This window comes from Musca domestica, unplaced genomic scaffold (assembly GCF_030504385.1).
Source record: "Musca domestica strain aabys unplaced genomic scaffold, Musca_domestica.polishedcontigs.V.1.1 22, whole genome shotgun sequence".
Classification (NCBI taxonomy): domain Eukaryota; kingdom Metazoa; phylum Arthropoda; class Insecta; order Diptera; family Muscidae; genus Musca; species Musca domestica.
In genome coordinates, this window is record NW_026712262.1 from 5,564,946 (window position 1) to 5,588,518 (window position 23,573).

The 23,573-nt window shown below is 36.1% G+C and overlaps 3 protein-coding genes across 9 annotated transcripts in view; 1 reads left to right on the forward strand and 2 right to left on the reverse strand.

Annotated features, from left to right (window-relative positions):
• The window catches only part of LOC109612913 (uncharacterized), a 206,019-nt gene that overhangs the window by 167,763 nt on the left and 14,683 nt on the right, over positions 1–23,573 (forward strand). The window lies entirely within an intron of this gene.
• LOC131802601 (uncharacterized) lies at positions 2,547–4,407 on the reverse strand. Its single transcript, XM_059122950.1, has one exon. It carries the CDS (start codon positions 4,225–4,227, stop codon positions 2,710–2,712), a length of 1,518 nt encoding a protein of 505 aa, XP_058978933.1. The 5' UTR covers positions 4,228–4,407; the 3' UTR covers positions 2,547–2,709.
• LOC131802603 (uncharacterized) lies at positions 4,527–5,172 on the reverse strand. Its single transcript, XM_059122952.1, has one exon. The coding sequence runs from the start codon at positions 5,039–5,041 to the stop codon at positions 4,532–4,534; it is 510 nt and encodes a 169-aa protein (XP_058978935.1). The 5' UTR covers positions 5,042–5,172; the 3' UTR covers positions 4,527–4,531.

Genomic DNA, 23,573 nt, shown 5'->3' on the forward strand with positions numbered 1-23,573 from the left:
TATTATTTTGTTGTGTTTAAGGGGAATTTAATTAATTTAATATGCATATTCGATTAAATCATTGTTATTATTTTTTGATTAATTAAATTGCATAGATTTTTTTTGTAACTCTGGTCAGCGCATTACACAGCATTTTTATATCATAATTAAAGTTATATCACATAATTACACAAGTGTATATATAGTGTATACATGCCGGCGAAGATAGATTGCCATATTTAATTATTGACGTGGAGAGTCATATGATTTTTTTAATCAAAGTCTTAAACTGGAATTAATATTCCTAGAATGTGTACATGTTTGTCCTTTGGGTAAAAATGGGTATTGATGTTTCAGTCTGATATAAGTGTAACTTTGAGTTCTACAAAGGGAATTTTATCAGTTCTAATAACACCATAGAAATGTTATGATAATTTGAACCCAGAATCAGTTCTGAATCAATTATACTATCACTGCAGTCCACATATGCAGGGTGAGATAAAAAACCGAATCAAAGTCGAACGCCGTAATTTTTACATTTTTTTTAAATTTTATTGAAAAGCAAAAAAGCAAAAAATGTCGGAAATAGCATCAAATTTTAGAATAAATTTAGATTTGTTCGAATTGGTCACCTTTGGCACGAATTATGGCCTTTAAACGGCCAATGAAATCGTCACACGTTGCCCGGATGTTGCTCTGCGGTTTTTTGGCCCATTCCCGCCGAAGCGCTTGCTTGAGGTGATCGACACTTTGGTATTATTAAATGCCAAAATACTCCAGACACAATAGTCCAACGGATTCGTATCCGGAGATTTTGGTGGCCATTGTGCGCTGGAAATGAAGCAAGGAACCTTATTTTATAACCATTCTTGGGTGTGGCGTGTTGAGTGCGATGGCACTGAGTCCTGTTGTAATGTCCAAGGTCTGCGGCCAAAATGTTTGCTTGCCCAAGGCTTTAATACACCCTCCAGAATATTTTCGCCATAATATTCGGCACTTATTCTGATGCTACGGTCGATTAATACGAGCGGAGAGCGACCATCGGCTGTTATGGCAGCCCACACACCATCACCATGGCCGGTGCTTGAGTCCTGAAGGTGCACATTTTCAGCTGACCTCTTTGGCAAGTAAACACGATCATTTTGTTTGTTTATAAACTGCTGGACAATGAATGTTTTCTCATCGGAGCGGAGAAAACCAAATTCGGCAGTTCACCACTTTCGGCCAAGCGAAGCAACTCTTTAGCTCTTTTGAGTCTATTTTCTTTCTGTTCTTGCACGTTTTGGAATTCCACTGGCTTTACCCCGAGTTCATTTTTCAATAGTTGGCGAATGGAATATTGCAGTATGTTTCTTTACTTTTCGAACCATTTCTGCTGATGTTGCTGTTTTCTTCCGTCCACTTCCTTGAAGTCGGGCTACGCTACCAGTATCACGGTAACGAACGATGGTACGAGACACAAATATGAAATAATTACAAACTGAAATAATTTTAACAGCTGTCGGACGAGTGGCTTAGAAATGACAGCAGTCTGAACCTGGTTGCAGTTTTTTCATTTCACCCTGTAACCATGAAAGAGGGATTCTCTTCTATAAATCATAACCAAATTCCTAATTTGCCTTAAAGACATTGAATGTAGGTTTTTTTAAATTTTGCAAAATGCAAATCTAAATATTTAAAAAATGACTAAAAATATATTTGTTTTAATAGTTTTTAAGTCGGAAAATGGGATTCAAAGGAAAGCCTTTACCGGAACTTCAAATATTATCTAAAAATATTTCAACAAATGCTTCTTTAGCCATTTCCAAGGAGCATTGCATTTTGCTGAGAAGCTTTTAATTTCAAAAACAACCAAAGAAATGCAAAAAAATTAAATATTTCGTAAAATTTGTTGGTGTTGCCCGTCTAGGCTTCCCTCGGTAATTTTGCTTTGCTATGAGGATTTTGAGAATTCTTTTTTAGAATTTCAATCGTAGTTTCATATGCATAAAAACATTTGGAAATATTGTAGTCTTGGTTTAGTGTTCATATGCCCCTCTTGTGAGAAAAGGTTTCGGAGAATCATTATAGCAGTTGCTTTGAATTTTGACATAACTTAGACATAATTTTTATGTAAGCCATGATGAAACCTTTGATATAGAGTTTAGAAATTTTGGGAAAAATTTTGATATTTAAAAGAAAAAAAAACTTTTTTTTGAACTTTCTATCATTTGGCACATTACCGTATAAATAAGTGATTATAATTCTTCAAAAGCTTTGTTTAAGAAAATAAGGTGAACATTTCTAGTTTAGGGGTTCCTTTCAGACGATCAGTGTTTTTCTTTTTACATTTAATTTTTTTTGAAAGGAATGAACTATGAACATTTAAAATATTTTACTTTCTGACGTAAAAGTGTTAACCTATCTTTATTAATTAATAAACTTCATATATTGTTATTAATTTTAAAATAACCCGAATTAAATATTTTCAATTTATTAGATAATTTTTTTACAAATAAACGTTTACGTTTAATTGTTCTTTGAAATAAATTATATTTTATTATAGCTATTTTAACTAAATTCGTGCGTTTCATAGAAATAGATATCCTTTTCCTTTGTTTTGTTTTGACATTTAATGCTAAAGCTCGATATGTGTGTGTGTTTTAATTTTTTTCTTTGTCATTTTACTTTCTTTTTTCAATTTTTTCTTTTTTCCAATTAAAGACGTCAATTGATCTCGTCTTGTAAAGTTTAGTTTTTCTCCTTCGCCTCTTCATCCATGTGATGATTGTCGTCCTCATTAGCTGTCTGGGCAGATTCTTCCAATGATGATGTACTAGTACCAGTACCAGCACCACCATTATTGCCATTGACATTTTGCTGGACCGCTGCCGCAGCAGCTGCCTCCTCCTCGGCATGACACATTTTACGATGTTTGTGTACAAAATAGTAACTGGGAAATTTACAGCCACACGTCTTGCACGGATAATATTGTACATTCATATCCAAGGGACGAACTTCGCGTCTTAAAAAGTCAGCGCTAGTACTACTGCCGCCGCCTGATTGCTGTCCACTCATTCCGGAATTCCTCAACACAAATGGTCGTATTTTTTGTAAATTTGATGATGATTGTTGTTCCGTTGTGGCCATAAGCGATGAAGATGATGATGCCACTGCTGTTGTGGTCATTGTCGAACTGCTCTCATCGTTGATGGTCCTTTTTTCAGGCGGGGGAACACAAGTAGCTTGTAAGGTTAATGGATTTAGATGGCGCTTAGCATGTTTCTGATAACAGTATTGTGATTTGAATGTGTGTTTACAGTAGACACAAACGAAAATTTCATTTTGTATTTTACGGCCAAGTTTCGGAGCGCCAGCAACACCACCCCCACCCCCATTGTTCCCTGTACCAATACTGCCATTTGATGTCTCACTATTCTCGGATTCTTCGGCATTGTTGAGGTGTTGCTGTTGGCTAATGGTTTTTGCCATTTGTTGATGAAAGGACAAGGAAACGCTTTGTAGGGAACGTTCTTGGCCGGGTGTCACATTCATGTGATGGTGATTAGCAGAGCCTACTGCAGCTGCAGCTGAACATGTTTCTGGTTTATGGCCGTAGGCTGTGTTGAGTATACGTTTGAAACGCACCGGGCCATCACAACTGGCCACATCAATAATCACCTTATTGGCCTCTGACGTATCCAGTTGTGAGGCTGGTATGGGAGCCTTGGCCACTTGCAGGCCCGTCGAGGACAACGAATTATTGTTGCCAGACTTTCGACGTTTATCTGATCTGCTGTGTGATGATTTCTTGTGTGTTTTATCATGTCTCCTATTGTGTCCATGCGAGCTGGAGTGATGTGAGGAGGCCGCCGCTGCCGCCGACTCCTTGCCAGTATTTGCAGTTTTATGATTCTGATTTTTGAAGGATATTTTTTGTTGTATATCACATTCAACAACTACATCAGCGTCTTCCGAAGTTGTGTCGATAAAAACTTCCACATCCTCATCGTCCTCCTCGTGAGTGGGAGGAGCATTGTTTGTGACAATTGCCGAAGGGGGGGCATAGTTACGTCCCTTGGACGTCATTGATTGTCGATCTAATTCATCAACTTCAATGTCACCGCCTTCGTCGTCTTTGTTGTTTGTTTCCATTTCGAGAATTTTACCCATAGGTGTCGATATTGTGGCGGAGACCGCCGAGGCATTGTTGCTGCAGCCTGACGTTATTGTCGAGGTGCGACAGTTTAATGAGGGTGTTACGGGCATTGTATGTCCTATTGGTAAAAATCCAAAATTGGCCAATTGTGGTTTACTCGCAATTGGTCTAATAATTTTCGGCGCTTGTTGGCTAGCAAGACTGGTGGCTGTATTGTTGAGCGGATTTGACAGAGTCGTGTTACTATTGCCAAAATAGCCCTCAGCCTGGGCACGGGCCAAATAGGATCTGAAATATTTATAAAATACATGTTTTTAATTAGGAGGTCGCCTGTAATTTTTCTCTTTTAATGAAATTCACTATTGCCGATCATGTCATTTTGTCCCGTTTAATTTCATTAACTATTGGTGTGAATCATTGTCCAACCCACCTACAAATTTCCAAGGCTCTTGGCATGTGCAGGACATGTGTAGCCAACAAGACACCAAAGATATTTTCCACATTTAAATCCAAATATCCGGTGTACATGTAGGATAAGAGCGGGGCAAATTGTTCCGGTGTAACATTGCTTAAATACACTACGAAATCTCCACCGTGTTGAGAGTGTGCAGCACCAGCGCTACGTTCATCTAACCGTATTGCGGAGCGTAAATAACCGCTATGCATGCCCAGCATTATGCTGTGGGCCATGAAACGCATAGTTGTGGGTCCGGGCCCCACTTCCAGAATAACATCGGGCGGCGTTGTTAGCATATTTGGATTTAGAGTTGCACTACTTAAACCACTGGCGGCCAATGATAATCCATTCGGTGTTTGAACCGGCGTTTCATGTAAACGATTTGTTATTGTACCGGCGGAGGACGACGTTATCGATGAGGCGGAGGAGGAACTACCCGTTGTGCCAGTTAGCCAATTTGTAAACATTTTTTTTGTATTTTAATTCATTGATAAAAGTTTATTGTGATATGTATTCATTCGATTTATTAAAATGCTTTTAATTGAATTTTGTTCGTTCGTTTTTTTATTGGCCGCTCTCTGTGTCCTGTCGCGTTGATAATTCGTTTAAAACTGTTAACCGTCCATCATTTAACCTGCCTATTTATACACATGTCACAGGACGTTCTTGCAGTTCAATTCAATTCACTTATTTTGCGTATTTCACTTGTGTTTGAGAGTGTGTGTGTGTGTGTTTTATTCCTTTGGTTTTGGCGGTTGTAATGTGCATAGCTAATTGTAAAAAGGACGACGACAATTGGCTTAAAAAAGGGAGTCAATTGCTCTCTTTCATTCTCTTTTTGTCGATTTCAAAAGAGAAGTCGATTTGATTGCTCTTTTGTCAACATATCACCCAGGGATGGAAGTGTTTTGCTTGTGCTACTGTTAACGTGCACAGTGCTTTATAAATAAAACGCCATAAGAATGGTGTGGAAGACTGAAGATATCTGGTAGATTTTTAAGACATTTTTTCCAATGGAATTTTTTTTTTTGGTCTGTCGTTTCCAATTGAGTAATTTTTTTTTTGGTATATCGTTAGAGTTATTCTTGTCATTTATTTCAACATATATTTTTTGTGAAAAGATTATAGGATAGTCCAATATTTGTCATAATTTATACAAATTGTTACGAGATATAGTAGGATGACTCAAAGATCAGTAAATGAAAGTGTTTTCAAATTTTAATTACGAAACTGAAGGCCTCTATAAGGTCGGCCAAGAAGAAATTTAGTAGATTTTGCAATATTCTTATTTGAATCTCTTTGAATTTCTAATCATAATATGTCCTTTGATAGCAAACTTAGTTATAAGATGGGCTTACTTACCAACCTTATGTAGGTCTTTCCCCAAGATTTACTCCATAAAAATGATCGAGTTGTCAAACAGACCTAATGTTAATCGATTTTACTTGTTTCCCACGGCTTTAATTAATCGATTTACTTAGAATTTATTTTCCTGCAGTGCGACAGAAAAAGTAGACCCTAAAAACTTTAATTTAGACAGAAATATTCGAATAAATATGATAAAAATTGTATTTTTCCCTTTTAAAACGATTTTAATTTCTCTTACATTCCTATTAGCAACTACTATATGGATATTGTTCTCTTCTCTCTTTCTGCTGTGCCTCCACATGTTTACAAATGAGAAAGCACGTGCACGTGTTTGCTGCATTCATACCACTCCATATACAACCGCCATCACCTGTATACGAATGCCCCATACAATGTACTCTCCTGTTATTTCTCTCTCTCTTTCGATTACATTGTCTGTTATTCTCAGTAAAATGGCAATTCTATGCTCAACAAATAGCCCCAATTTATGAGTTATTGTTGTGGTGGTTGTCTGTGTGTGTGTTTTTTGTTTACCTTCTCTGACGAGTGAGTGAGTGTGGGCGGTTGGTGGGTGTTGGGAGTTTTTCTTGTGGCTGTCAGAGATAACAACTGACTCCTTTTGAAATGATTATAAAAAATATTATTATTAAAACATTAAATTTTCCCTTTTGGATTTTTGTTGTTTGTTTGTGTGGCTCTGTGTTTGATGGCTTTGTATGTTTGTCGCGTTTGTTTTTGCAACAAAAGAAATAAAAAACAAGGATATTCTCTCCTTGGGGGAATTGTCGGTATTGTAACTTTGATTTGATAATTGTGTGTCACAATAAATAATGTCGACGATGATTATTGGCGGTGGAGTTGGATGGAAGGGCAGGGCAGACAATTAAATTTAATAAAAATTATCAAAGAGATTGTTGTGTTTCTGAAGTAATTAAAAAAATGCAAGTTTGTACAAAAATACAAATATGCATTGGGAAAATTAGAAAGTTTGCAGTTAAACGATTCGATTTTTTGGTATTTGGTGTACTCCATTATTTCGAGCATTTATTTCCCCATTATCATCGCACCCCTGGCTCTCTGTTTAATTCTCAAATTGTTGCGTATCAATCAAAAACTTCAAAGTTGCACTGGTTTATCAATTAGCCAGCCAAAAAAGCTTTGATTTGTTGTATTTGTTGTTGTTTTTTTCTTTTTTTTGTTGTGCGACAAAATATCAATTAAAATGAAATTGTTATTGTATATTTAACAATTCCTTTTGATCTGCGAGTGGCAATGAATGGTTGGTCTGTAATTGTCGTAGAAGCTGTTGAGATTGTTTCTATTGCTTTTTTCGCTCTTCAATTCGCCGGCCACAACTGAACATGAAATTCAACAAAAAAAAAAAGAAGTTGTCCACATGCTTTTGAGTTTTGTTTTTCGTTTGCATCGGTGGGGGGCAATGAGTTTTTCTTACCGAAGCAATTAGACAAAATTACAAACAATCAACGCCAAAAGTAATGCAACAACGGCTACCGCGACTACAACAACAAAATCCCTAGAATCGTTGGTAAATACGTTAAAAGCGTGGCTTTGTGTGTGTGTGTGTGTGTGTATTTTTTTTTGCATTGTCATCTCTGGTGTAAAGGACTTTTATTGGGCGGAAATGCGGGTGGGTGGAATGTAGAAGTGCTGACACCAACACAAATCCTGGAATATTGTAGCACTGTTTTTGTTGTTGTTACTACTGCTAACTGGTGTTGTGTTAAGTGATTGAAATATCAATGGTATTAGTGTGCTACAATGGCAAAACAACAATCAACGGCATAGAACACGCGGGAACATATCTTCATTTCTGGTCCGTCCGTCCGTCTAGCCAATTTTTGAATTTTTACCATCTTATACCCCCACTACGAACAAGGGCACCCTCAAATGTTGCGTTTTTGCGAAGTATACGCGAAAACTTTGGCGTAGCATTTTGTTTTACTCAAGCAGTCGTGTGTTTAAAATCTAGAATATCAGGAGGGGGACCCTTGCACTTGCGATCATAAAATAATGGACCTTGTCTTATATCGATTAAGCCATGGTCCGTCCGTCCATTTGCTGCTTCTGAACGGAACGAAGGATTTGGACGGACAACATTTTATTCAAAATGTAGAATTTTTGCTATTGAAAATGGGACATATGGGTCCTCGATTTGTTATAGTATACATCCTGGATATTACAACCCGATTAAACGTATTTTTGATGTTCCCAGCATATAGAAGAACTTTCCATTCAGGTCTGATTTGTTGTATATACTAAATTTCGAAATTCTGTATTTAGATGATTTCAGACACATTTTTTCAAGGGAAATTTTCGCATTTGGAGCTTGAAATAGATCCCATCTTCCCAGGGAGAAAGTTGTCTGTACAAGTTCAGGTTTTCGTATAGCTTGCATAGAACGCTACACCCCGATATTTGGCATTTGAATGAATTTAGAACCATTTCCCAACGAAACTTTCTCAATGTGGGGTTTTGGAGAATATCGGTCCATGCTTAGGAATAGTACCGTTATAAGTGGAGTTGTGTCAATCTAGTTCATAGTTCAGTACATCACTTTCTTAACGTATGAGTGATTTTATATATAACTCATACGCATAGTTTTCATACAGACGACCGGAGCCAACAATTTTTTCAGTTTTCGTACAAGTTTCCGATTCTAATGTCGAATTCCAAACGAACTCCTCGGAATAAAATTGTGTGAGATTGCCCAAGATTCTGAAAGTTTTTTTTTTGGAACAATATCTGAAGAAGATTAGAGTTTCGTGACGAATTCAATTAGAATTTGCAAAAGAAAAAAGAAAAATTCGGAAAAACGTTTTTGTATGTTTGATACGAAATTCGGAAAATTTTCGATATACGATCCGAAATTCGGAAAAAACTGATTTTTTTCTATAGTTTTATCTGAAAATCATTCGAAAATCGGAGAAATATAGAATAATTGATACGAAAAGGTGTCGGATACGGAAGGGTGTCGGATGTTTGATCCGAAATTCTGAAACTTCTCGGATGAAATTCGATATTTTTATCCGATAATTGGAAAAAATTGACTATTTTTTCGGAATTCGGAAGGTTATCGGAAAAAATCTAATATTGTCGGATGATTTGTCCGAAAATCGTTTGATGTTTGTTTCTATGGTACTTCAAATAGTTCCAGGAGCATATTCCAACGCCGCATCTAAATAATACAAATAAAATAAAAAAAATACACAACAAAGAGTATGTGCAGAGGACTCGGAAACTTTTCGGAATGAACGGCAAAAAATCTCGTCAAAAAAGGGAGAAAGAAAAAAGACTCTTTGATGACGAGTAGTGCAGATTACTTGGAAATTTTTCTGGATAAACAATAGAAAATCTCTTCAAAAAATAGGATATCAGACCCCTCGGAAAAAATGTTCGAATTAGATTGACACAATTTTAGATATAAGTATAGACCCCATATTACGGAACTTAAAAATTGTTTTGGAGGATAGCTGATTTCTTCTGAAACTTTATCCCAAATTGTGAATGTGTGCTAAAAATTCTACTTTCGTTCCACTGTGCCAGCTAAAACATCTGCAGCAAACATTTACCATTTCTGTTGGGTAATTTCATAAAATTTTTAACACAATTCAAATTACGCTAATTGTTGCCACCAAAACAAGCTCTACCTCTACTTCATTGTACTTTCTCGATATGAATTGTTTTAGTACCCAAAGAGAGGAGGGGGTGAAGGATATGTATGTGCGCAAGGTGGTGCGGCTGATACTGCCGCCCCATACACATGGAGTGTATGAATGCGTGGCTGCATTAAGCACCTTTTGATGGCAGCCTGTACTACTACTACAACATCATCATGGTGTATTGGTGAGGCCCAAATTTTTGCACAAAAATCCTTTTAATGGAAAAACACAATCATATGGTGGCTGACCGCTTGCTCGCTCGCTCGACCGAACTACACAATCGTGTCGGGGTCTTTTTGTGAAACTAAAATGTGTCTCTGTGGAAATTTAGTATTTTCCAAATGCCTGTTACTCTTCTCCTATGCAGATGGAGTGCTGTAGCTTTTGTTTGGGGTTTGAATTCAATTAGTTTTATTATGAAAATTAAAATGGCATTTCTCATTCGTTTTATTGCCGCTGCTGCTGCTACTGCCGCCGGTGGCCCTCGGTCCATTGATGTGTGGATATGATGTTTGTTGGACCACAATCTTTCAATTAAATTATTTTCAATATTGTTCGATTAGCTGACATTTGTAATAAGACTTTAGTTCAAAGTTCAGCATCAGCTGCAGAGGGAGGATTGTGATTTTGTGTGAGGTTCGTTTAGAGCCTTTGTCATTCATCAAAACAAATCAAACAAAACCAAATCCCCAATTTTATAAATAGTTATTGGTAACAGTAATTAGAAGCAAACGAATGTATATAAGCGAAATAACGGAAAGAAGTTGATAAAAAATAACGCAATGAAATGTTTAAAATTTTAAAAATCTCTTCTTTATGGAAAATGAGAAAATCCATAAAATTCTAAAACTATTCACTCAACAAATATACGTGGACAATCTAGTTCATAGTTCAGTTCCTATACGTATGAGTGATTCCATAAATCTCAAATATCTCAGATCACTCATACGTATTGTTTTCATACAAACGACCGTCTGTATGTGATTTTCAGAGAATTTTGAGGTTCAATTTTTATACCCTCTCATATATTACCAAACTTGGTCCATCGTAATATTATTATCAAACTTAGATCGAGTTCGGAGATGGACAATATCGGTCTACATCTTCTGGTACATCCCCCACAAAAGATCAAATTTAAAAAATTAAATATTTTACCGCACATAAAGAGAAATAATGAACCGATTTTGCTTCAGCTTTGCAAATCAGGTGCGAAGATGGACAACATCGGTCCACTCCATTAAGTACCTCGCCCACAAAGGTTCAATATTTTGAACAATTATAACTCTTATAAAATTTGATGTAAGTGTCCGATAGTCTCCAAATTACACTCATCACAATATTTTTATTAACCCTAAGTCTGGTGTGAAGATGGTAGAGATCGAACCATTTCTTTTGGTATCTCCCCCACAAAGGGTCAAAATTTAGAATATTCATGAAGTTCATAAAACGCGAAATTAACATCCGATTCCATTCAGACTTGACACATTTTAATATTTCCATAAACAAAAGATCTGTTATAAAGATGTTAGAGATCGAACCATTCCTACGGGTACCTCCCCCACATAGGGTTCAAGATGTTGAAGAACAAAACGCACAAAAAAGCGAAATAAGCTTCCAAATCTCTCCAAATTTCACACATACAAACAGTTCTGATATATATCTGCGAACCCCTTTTGGTACCTCATCCTCATAATACTTTTATCTGTCATAACATAGCGAAACAAGTCAGCGATTCCTTACAATTTGATATATCTAATTATTTCTCTCAACCAGAAACCGGGGATGAATATGGAACTTATGATTTCGCATAAAATTTGGATATACATATATATAGTCCAAACCTGGCACGTCGCAGTATTTATATCATATTTATTTAAGTCCGATACGAAATGGACACTATAGGACCATTCCTTCGGAACCTACTCAATAGAGGGTAAACAATTTGATCTATCATAACAGAAGTCGAAATATATTTAAATAATCGAACATTGGCTGAGAGTATACATCTGTCGACGAAACCGACTGATACTTTTAAACCTTTTTTTCTTTCCTTTTTTGATGCTTTATTTCCGCTCAAATTCATTGTGTATTATTATGTAACAAAAATTTAGACAAACTCTTAAAATAACCTTTGACTTATTAAAAGGGAAGTTGTATCTAAACTCATCAATATCAACATTCAAAAAATTCAAGAAAAACTAAGTTAATGACTGTTTGTTTGTCTTGATTTTTGAAATTGTCTTCCTTGAGGTTTAATTGCAACGATGATGATGATGATGAGGGGGAGCGGGTGGTTGACACATGCACAAATATACTTGGGCGAAAAACATTTAACTAATTATAAAATGGTTTTTGTACCTCTTTCACTCAAACATTAAGTGATGGTAAAGTAGAGACCGCATTTCATCTGAGCCATAAGCGGAAGTATTCCACTCATCCCGAATGTGTAGCAACATCATTCGAGGAGTACTGTGCTGTGTAATGGCATCATAATAATGGGTAAACAATAAAAATAATGCTAAGCTTAAGAACTTTGTTACAGTCCGTTTGGCCAGCAATTATCACATTGAAATATCGAAAGAGAAAAGATAGGGTTGCCATATTGGAAATATTCTAAAATTTCAAATATTATAAAACGTGATTTTTAGAAAATACAACAGAATTCTGTCTTAAAACAAGATTGTGAAATTTGTTAAAAATATAGCTGCCATATATATTTCTTTCATCCGATTTGATATTCAAATCTCCCCAGACGTGATATGCGCGTCATAACAATGTCATTCGGTACAAAGATATCAAGGAATGTCTACAAATTATTTTATATAGCTCCCATACCCATACTTCGTCTACATTGATTTCGACTATTTATGGGGGCTTTTGTCACATTTATCAACCGGATTGTGGTACCAGCGAACAGAAAGCAGCCCTGCAAAGAAAAGTTTCAAATTGTGGTATAACATCGCGGTTCCTCCCGATTTTTCGTATGCAGATTCCCGTCTTCGTATAACCCCCATATAACGATACTTCGCTATATTCGGTATTTTGATGATTTTAGCGGTATTTTTCACCAGAATTGTTTCAAATTTCGTAATTGAAGTTCGTAATGGGTTCTACAGCCTATGACAAAAAATTACTTATTATGTTTTCCTTATACAGCCCCCATGTAAGGGTTTTCGTTTCAGTAGTATTTTTTACGATTTTTTTTGAAAATGTTCAAGTTCCTTCAAAATGGTGAAGGGTATTAAGAATGCGGCCCGGCCTAACTTAGCTGCTTTTTTAATTGTTCAATTTTTCACATTCTTAGGCAGACCTCCAAAAACTACCTCAAAAGGGTGAAACTCACTCGAATTCGAACGGGAGCGCTCCTGGAAGCAATATTACACACACACACACCAATCAGAAAACAAAATCATTTTTTTTTCACTTATTTACCCTTTTAGAGCAAACTCTTGCTCTATTTTGAGCAATTTTTTCAAACATACGTGACTCGGAAGCACCCCACACCACACAATAGAGTAAAGAGTAGAATCGGTAAGAAACTCCCACTCTTCGAGTAATTCTGCTCCGAAGCAAGTTTCAGCGACGAGGCTCATTTTTGCCTCAATTGGGCACGTAAATAAGCAGAATTGTCGATTTTAAAGTTTAGAATCATTGAATCGTAAAGTAACAGAATGGTGATATCCACCTTCAGATGATATCCAACTTTTTTATCCAAAATGCAAGAACTTGACTCGTATGACATGTGGCTTCAACAATTTGGTGTCACAGTCACACAGCACGCGGAACAATCGACTAATTAAGAGGCGAGTTCGCTGAAAATCTTTTTAACGTTCGTAACCGATCAATCGGGCAGCAAGATTGTGCGGTTTAATACATTTAGACTATTTTTTGCTCATGTCTATGCTTACGAGCCCGCTTCAATTGATGCAAAATTGAAGTATTTATTCGTGAGATCCCGTCCGGAATGTTGGAAAAGTTTTGAGGCACAGTCGCGATCAACATGAAAGAATCTTTAGGCATTAAGCTATATTATGGAACAGGCTGTACGTTTAAAGAATGTTTTCATGCTTTTTTATTTTGTGGCGTTTTTTACTTTGCTATAGCTTTTAAAATATCACCCTCTATATTTATATTTTTGTATCCACACTTTGATCCCAAATTTGTGGAATTTCAATAACTGCATTCCCTTCAATTTGCCACACATCCCGCTGTTGTTGTCTCCTTTATTGGACATTTACAAAATCCATTTTATGGTATGTATTTCCAACTCATCCACACTCTTTGGCCCTACTCTTTCCACTGACATGCAGATGTGTGGCATTAGTAAGTCATACACACACACACACTTCATTCATGTTAGTCTGGTACGTTTAGATTCGGTGTAGGTATGTGTGTGTGTCTGTGTGGGTGAAACACTGTTCGTCTAACTGTCTGTGATGTTGACTTTTCATTGCTAAATGCTGTGATAATACCACTGTTGTACTGTCCAATAGTTGGTTGTTAGGAGAAGGCAGGGGGGGTCTGTCGTGTGCCTGGAATTTTGCAAGTTTTGATGAGTGTCTGTGATGTGTTTGCCTGTTAAAATGCTGTCTATGGTAGAAAAACAACTTGTAATTCTCGCTTTACATTTGCCATGTTGTAGTAGAGAGAGGGAGTGGAGCAGATTGGGTGGGAGGAGGATACATGAAGAGCGTGGTTGGTGGCGGTGGTGATGGTTTGTACTAAGTTTTGCTTACATTTGTAATTAAATTGTTACCAATTAAAATTGCACACTCTTTTGATTATCGCAAGAGCAACAAGAATGCCAACGCCAACAGCCATCATCATCCATTCATCCATCCTTACATTCTTCACATTGCGATTCCACAAAACAAAATCTGAGAGCAGAGTGGAGTGAGCGCAAGCATTCAAACAGTAATATGCCAGCAGAAAGCAGCAGTATCAAACAAGAAGATGAAGGCAATTATGGTAATAACTATTAGCTTTTTTGCTCGCGTGTGTGTGTGTGTGTATTTTCACATGGCTAATGAAATATGATTTCTTGTTAAATCCCTGGTCTCATTCGCTCTTTTCACATCTTTACTACTGCACAAATTGACAGCTATGCCAAGGCAGGTTATTATTTGTTGAATTAGCTAACACCCACCCCCCTGCCGGAGAAGAACGTTAATGTTTCTTATATTTTAATCAAGCATTGCTGGAAAATGTTGATGAAAAATCAACACCATTTTGGAAATTACATAAAAATCTCTGAGCACTTACTTCGTGTATTTTGGCTCATTGGGGAGGTTTTATTCTTGACAGTGTGTATGTATGTATGTTTGAGTGTTCATTCTGTTACTTTTTTGCCAAAAAATGAGAAGGGAACCCCAGTAGCTGCTGCTGCCACCAACGGGTTGTCTTGATTTCGCCTTTCCTTCTAACAATTTGGCGAAAAAACACATTTCGTTTTCTTTTGGAATTTTTGCTTACTTTTCGCATTTCCCCAAGGTACTAATTAGTGTACTACATCGTAACTGCCATACAACATGACGAGATACTTTGACATTCCTCCTCTCTATCTCTCTCTCGCTCTTGCTTTCTTCTCGGTTCAAAGCAAATGTGTTATTTGATCTCTTCTCTAGTTTGCGATGACGACAGGAATGGAAGTGCTGAATTTCCAAAGTGTAATTGAAAGTAATGTTGAATATAATGTCAATATTTGACATTTATTGTGGGAATTATAGCGAATGATTTTTAATCAAAAGGCACTTTGATTTTTCAGTAGAAAATAAATATCCTCGAAATTGGGTTTCAAATATTAACTGACATTATTAGTTACGTGCTCTCTCTCTATTTTAACTTATGTCAAATGCTATTTATTCTCTTTGTAAAGCTAAGACGGACGTTTAAAAAGAAATCCAAATTAACTATGAATTAATTTGCGAGAGGCGGCAAGGAAAAATGAGGTACGCAGTATCACCCCAATAAGAGCGAACCGGCTTTACTCCGTTTTATTTTTGTAGAAATAAAATACGTACCAAATAGAACAGATTCTGTGATTTCTGAGCGCTTTTTTCGTTGTTGTCATACCGTTAGAATGGGTATTTTCCGACTTCCGAAAAACTCGCTTGAATTTTCACAAAGAGTGAAACTCACTCAAATTCGAGTGGGGGAGCAAAAAAAAAAAGAAAGACATGAGTAAAAACTGCATTTTTTCAAATAGGAGTCGTTCAAATAGGAGTGATCATATATAACACGTTTTTGGGTGGGAGCAAAATTCGCTCAAAATCGAGCAGATTATACTCAGATTATACTTTTAGTTTTTGTCACATACCATGTTGTAGTTCTATATATGCGTATTTTTCTGTACACGATCACACCAACCCTCTCCCCCTCTGTCTCCTTTCCCTTACAGGCCCACTTCAACATCAAACCATGTGCGCGGTTACATACACACGCACACACGAATCAGAAAACAAAATATTTTTCCATTCACTTACACTCTTAGAGCAAACAATTGTTCTATTTTGAGTAATTCTGCCCCCACTCTAATTTTTCAAACAGGAGAGACTTGGGAGCGTTGCCGCATACCAAAGAAAAGAGTGAAGAGTAGACTACGTAAAAAACCTCTTACTCTTCGAGCAATCCTGTTCGCGAGCAAGTTTTGCTTTCGAGTGAAAATGAGTATATCTCTGCTCTGGTACGGAGAAATAAGTACTTGAAAATTGGTGAAAATCGGTTCAGTTATAGCTATATCTCCAATATATATATATGTTTCATTCGTATTGGGGTTTTAGCCCCTCACATGCGTAATATGCACTCCACAACAATGATCTTTGGTACCAGATATCAGATACTCAGATAGCTCAGAAATAAGTGCCTAAAATTTTGTTAATATCGGTTCAGATTCGAATATGGCTCTCATCTTTATCCGATTTCAGTTTTATTGTGCACGAAATGACTAATATCAGCCCAAATGGAACGCATTTTGGCCCTTCCCTTCTTAAAATGTTGGTGAAAATCGCTTCAGATATAGCTATAGCTTCCATATATATGTTTCATCAGATGTAACGTTAAAGTGCCTCACATGTGTAATATGCACTCCACAACAATAATTGATACCGGACCCCAGATCGAAATCAGTTCAGATTTTTTAATACCTTCGATATATGTCTTCTTCCGATTTTACGGATATGTTGCACCACGCATGTAATATCAGCCCAAATTGAAAAGATTTTTCCATATCCAACCGAATTTTTCTATTTCTCGGTCCGATATATCTGTTTTCTCGGTCCGATATATATTGCTACAATAAATATTTCTGAATATAATTCTTATCGAAGTCATATCATGCGCTATACAGCAATCTTATTTGACACTAGAGGTACAAAAGTCTTCGTCAAATTTGTTGAAAATCGATTCAGAGTTTGATATACCTCTCATATATTAGTTCCCTCTGAAACAAATTCTAACTGCTCTAAAGCCATGATACGCATTTAAATAAGGTTCATAGTTGGTATGATCAACTTCACATAAATTCCCAATATAAACTTTTTTTGTTACGGGAGCTCTACTAAATACGCATTTGATTCGAATTATCAAGGCTGTAAGCTAGATTTTCCCTGCAAATACATGTGATTGAAGGTGGTTACATATGAAACCTTCGCAGAGATTCAGTAAAAACCAAAAATATTTGCTTGAGAGCTTATCTCACGCCATGTTCGACAAATATGTGAATAATATTTTTCCACAGCTGCTCCTCACAAATTTTAAACTGAAACGAAACGATATCAAAACAACACAGTTTTGGGTATTGCTTTTGCATTTGTTGTTCGTAGACATTGGTGAGAGAGTAAAGAAAAATTACATTCCACCTCTGATTAACAAATTTTGTCGTTTTAAGAAATATGGGTAAAAATTTATATTCAATTCGATTTGAAATGTGTTTAATATTTTCAAATTCAATTCTTTATAATTCCGCCATATAGTTCGCTCTTTTCTCGATAATTTAAAGAAAGCCATCTTAGGTTAAGTAGTTTTTCCACAATTTCGCTCGTCGGGCTTTTAATGTTATTAGAAATATATATTTTTTGTTTTCTGTGGCAGTGGCGGCTTTTTGTTTTTATTTCTACACTTTATTTGTTCTTTGTTCGTTCTTGCAAAAGAAATTTATAGCTAATGGAATTATATAATATTTTCCCTTCAATCGTGGCCAAAACAGCAGCAAGCAGCTGGCCCAAAATTATATATTTCTTCTGGGGGGTATTTTTATTGGTTGGCTCTATGGCAGGAAAAAAAGAAACAACTAACTTCTTAGTCACTTTGCTTGTGGTGCTTCAAGTTTGTCATGGGTTGTACCACCAATGTCCTTAAAGAATCGAAAACCTCCAATGAAAAGAAAAAAATACTCACAAAGTTAAAAAAAGAAAATATTCTCAAATTTGACTTTGGTTCCTTTTTTCCCTCTCTTTTTTCTTCGTGATATAAGGCTCGCCATCCGTTGTTGCCGTTTTCCCCGCTGCCATCGAAAGAAACTGAAATCAAACAAATTTTCTTGATTGAATTATTAATAAAAGGAAATTGATATTTTTTTAACATTGACAAGCGAAACAAACGCCATGCAGATAACAAAAATCATTTAAATGTAAAACTCTAAAAGCCATGGCAAAAATAAAAAAATCTTTGTCAAGGCCGCTGGTGGTCAAAGTGTGTACTTTGATGTTATAAGAAATTAATTTGAATAATGAGTAAGAGGTACCTACCTATATTGGCTTATTACATATACAAAACTCAAAATTAAATGTAACTTGAATATTTAAAAGTGAGGGCGGGCAACTGATTTTAATACCCTCCAGGTGCTGTGACAAATCATGTAAATGTAAATGCATATTAATTTTATATCACTAAATTATATCATCCACTTTGCACTCAGCTTTAATACTTTTCCATAATTTACTAAAATCTAATTAAATTATAAAAATCAATTCCATATTAAATTGAAAAAAATCCATAACTACTAAAGTAAATAACTGTTTGTGCCTACATTGGCAATTTTTCTGATTATCTAGTTTAATTGCAATTAAAATTCAAACGCAACTCATATACATTAGGGCACAATGAATAGAGAGAATTTACATTGACATGTGTCATTTATATTCAGACTAGCAGTGTTCGCTACTTCGTCAGCGAAAGGTCCAACTTAAAATTTCTAAATTCGGTCCAACAGTTCAGTTCGTGTAAAATCATTGCCCAATGGACCCACATTTCTCTCCAAAAATATTTTAACATCCTCATATGTAAATCCTGGAAACCAACAGGGACCTCAATATCAAATTTCAGTTCAATACTAAATTTAGTAGTAATTGCGCATATCCAAAACAGTCTGCATTTCTCCATCCTAGACACTAACAGCGATCCAAAATTAGTACCTTTTAGTACTTTTCGAACAATTATAGTACACATTTGCAAAACCACCATCAGATCTCAATTCCAGATCCCAACAGAGACATCAATATCAAATTTCGGGTTTCCAGCTCTATACATTCACTAAATACCAAATTTTGGTACTATTTAGTACTTTTCGAACAATTATAGTACGCATTTGCAAAATCACCACCAGCTCTCAGTTCCAAATACCAACAGAGATCTTAATATCAATTTTGAGGATTCCAGTCCCATCTCTTCACCCAATACCAAATTTAGTACATTTCGTACAAATATAAAATATGCATTTCTAGACCATCGGCAAATTTCAAACACTAAATACCATCAATAATGTTATTATCAAATTTCAGAATTGACTCCACTCAGTGACTCTCAAATTTCAGAATTCTAGATCATTCCGTTTATCCACTACTAAGTATTTAATTATACCCTCAACCATACAGGGTGAGATAAAAAAAACAGCAATAAAGTCAAATGCAATAATTTTTACATTTTTTTGTTACATTTTATTAAATGAAAGCAAAAAAATGTCGGGAACAGCATCAAATTTTAGAATAATTTTAGATTTGTTCGAATTGGTCACCTTTGGCACGAATTATGGCCTTCAAACGTTCAATAAAACCGTCACACGCTGCCCGAATGTTGCTCTGCGGTATTTTGATCCATTACCGGCGAAGCGCTTGTTTGAAGTGATCGACATTTTGGATTTTTTAGTGCCAACCTTGCTTTCCAAAATACTCTAGACACAATAGTCCAACGGATTGGTATCCGGAGATTTTGGTTGCCATTGTGCGCTGGAAATGAAGCTAGGAACCTCATTTTGTAACATTTCTTGGGTGGCGCGTGCTGTGTGCTGAGTCCAGTTGGAATGTCCAAGGCCTGCGGTCAAAATGTTTGCGTGCCCAAGGCTTTAATACACCCTCAATTTACCCTTCGCATTTATTCTGAAGCCACGGTCGATTAATACGAGTGGAAGGCGACCATCGGCTTTTATGGCGACCCACACCATCACCATGGCCGGCGCTTGAGTTCTGGTGGCCAACCGAAGGTGCACATTTTTAGCTGACTTCACTACTTTCGGAAAAGTAACTCTTTAGCTCTTTTGAGTCTCTTTTATTTAGGTTGCCTTCTAAGTTTTTGCTCTTTTCGGAATTTCAGTGGCTTTACCCCGAGCTCATTTTTTAATATTTGCCGAATGGAATATTGCGATATGTTCAGCTCATGAGCAATTTTTCGGCCACTGAGACGCGGGTTTCGATCAAGTCACTTCTTTATTTTTCGAACCATTTCTGCTGACGTTGCTGTTTTCTTCCGCCCACTTCTTTGACGTCGACACACAAAATATTTATCCACATTTAAATGCTGGAGTGCTCTATTGATAGCCACTTGTGGTTCCCAGTCAAATATAAAAAAATCACAATATCACGCTTGAATTCCATCGCGAATAACTTTTTTTTCTGGAAAATTCTCACTAAAATGCTTTTGTACGCTTGTAAACAATATAATGAGCTGTCTGTGGAATAATTTTAACAGCTGTCGGACGAGTGGCTTAGAAATGACAGCAGTCTGAAGTTGGTTGCAGTTTTTTCATCTCACCCTGTATAACCGAAGTCAAAATATTCTTAAATAAACGAACATTGGCCGAGGCTATACATATGTCGATAAGACCGACTGACTCTTAAAATTTTTTTGGTACATTTTTAGCACTTTTCGTACCAAATTAGTACGAATTTTCAAAAAACCCCGCCTTTTTACCCGCCTATGCACCGATACTAATCCTGGTGCAAAATGTTAAAAATTCTAGCTTCAGCCGTTTCGTCCGGGCGTTGATTCTCAGTCAGTAGTTAATTCACAACATTTTTATATATATATAGAAGAAGGACTCTGATTTTGTTATGCCAAAAGAATGATGATGAAATGAAGAGAAAAATGCAAGGAGGCATTCAGTCTCTTTGTGATTTTCCCTGTTTACTACGAAATTCTTCTCACTCTCTCAAAAGACTATTCTGAGTAAACCTTAGTGGAAAAATAGAAATCCATATCTAATTTCACGAGCATTTGAAATCTTGACATCAAACTCCCAGACCGAGCTGACCTTAGACAAAACAAAAGTTCGAAAATATTATTGTATTATTTAATTTCTTTAATAAAAATAGATTTTTATAAATATTAGCGCCTAATACACTTTGAACTTTTCCTCTAAATGTGCCATTTGAACAACCTAATGGAATTCATGGAAACTTGTGGCGGATGGGTAGGGGGACCGTGTGAGTGGTTGGCATGAAAAATTCCCCTCCGCCCAGCCCTGTTGTTCATGCTTAATATCACATTAAAATGTAATTCATCAATAAAACAAATAACAATACAATGTAATCAGCAGATTGAGATATGAAATTGAATTAAACGTTATGAGATGATGTTTATCGAATGAATTACCTTAACTGTGGATGGGCGGATGGATGGGTAGATGTGAGAGTGTTTCGAACAACCAAAGCAGCAACCGACAACAACAACAAGAACACACATCTTCCTACCATTATTTCATTTCTGTTACAACAATACCACCGGAGTCAGCACATCCGAGTTGTTGCGCTGCAGCAATGACGTTGATGATGTTGACATAAATATTACACATTCAGAGAGCACTCTGCCGGACGACTACTGGACGGACTGGATTTTGTGAAATGACAAAGAATGATGAAAATTGACAGGAACGAAGAGGAAAAAAAAAGTACAAAGTGTACATTCGAATCGCAAAAAAGCAAGCAATTGCGGTGTGTTGTAGGTCAATTTCAGTTTATGGCCAGATTAATATGTTTGTTTGTCTGTGTGTGTTGTAGCATTGTTTGTAGTAAAATTTAATTAATTACCACATTTCATGGGATCATAACCGGTAAATCCTATTCGTTCGTTTTTCTCCCTTTGACGATGCGGATGATGATGATAAATCAATATCCATGAATGTATTGAAATAAAAAAAATGAAAACATTAAAGGAAGAAATTTTTTGAAAATAAATTCCATTTTTAGTTTTGTTTACTTGCTGCAAATACACTAAGAGTATTCACACACACACACACACCAACCATAGGTCCGCCACATTGTTGCTGATGAATTTCTAATACTTTTTTATAGAATTTTGGAAAAACAATAACTTCATTTTTTAGCCTTTCAAACACTAATGGATTTGTATAAAGATATTAAAAACAAACTTTGTGTCACTAGACAAACACAACAATGCAATGCAATTGGAATTGGAATTGGAATTGCAAAAACAAAAACAAACAAAAAATTGAAACCAGACATTCATTCATCTATCCATCCCACCATCTATCCAATGACAATTTTTATTGTTTCGATTGAACTGGATATTTGTGTGCGTACTCCTGTCGTCGTTTGCGTCGCCGTCGTCGTCCTTTGCTGTCGATAAATCCTTTTATTTAAACTTATGGCCTCATGCACTTTGTGCTTTGTTGCATTGTTGGTTTTAGTGTCAACACTTTGATTGTATGATACCCTACAACTGGTGTGATTGTATCGATTTTAAGTTTTTTTTTTCAACATTGGAAATTGTAAAAACTTATGTACATAATGTGATTTGGAATGATTTGATTTTAAAATTTAATTTTCGTATCGAATCCGACATTGCTGCAGTTATAATAATTATAGTTTGCCATATTTTCGATTCACTGATCTTAAATTCTGCAAGATTTAAAACAATGCTGAGCAAGAAGGTGGTCTAGCGATGGAGATTCAGATGGGCTATATCGGTCCACTCCTTCTGGTTTTTCCCCCGCAAAAAGTCGAAATTTTCAAAAAATATTTTACTACACAGAAGAGAAGTTGCTCCAACTTTCCAAATGCTAATATTAACATCAGTCCTAAGTCATGTGAGAAAATGAACAATTTCGGTCCACTCCATCAAGTACCTCCCCCAAAAAAGCGCCACAATTTTTAATTAATTTTGACTCTTATAAAATGTGATGTAAGATGCTAATTGTCTTCAAATTACTCATATCGCAATAACTTTATTAATCCAAAGTCTGGTGCAAAGGTGGAATATATCGGTCCACTCCTTCTGGTACCTTCCACACAAAAGGTCAACATTTTGAATACTCATGAAGCTCATAAAACGTGAAATTAACATTCGATTACATTTCAGACTTGACAAATGTCTATATTTCTATCAGCACAAGATCTGCTATAAAGATGGTAAAGATCGGACCATTCCTTCTGGTACCTCCCCCACAAAGGATAGAAGTTTAGAATAATCAAAACGATCATAAAATCCGAAATAAACATCCGGTTCTCGTTATATTTCACACATACCATTATTTCCACCAACCCAAGATCTGCTGTGAAGATGGAATATATAGGTCGGTTCTTTCTGGTATCTCACCCACAAAGGGTCACAATTTTGAATTACCATGAAACTCATAAAACGCGAAATTAACATCCGATTCCATTCAGCTTTGGCACATCTCAATATTTTCATCAACACAACATATGTTATACAAATGGGAGAG

Excerpts from the sequence above, each read along its gene's own strand:
- LOC131802603 (XM_059122952.1), bottom strand. The coding sequence starts at position 5,041 with ATGTTTACAAATTGGCTAACTGGCACAACGGGTAGTTCCTCCTCCGCC.
- LOC131802601 (XM_059122950.1), bottom strand. The coding sequence starts at position 4,227 with ATGCCCGTAACACCCTCATTAAACTGTCGCACCTCGACAATAACGTCA.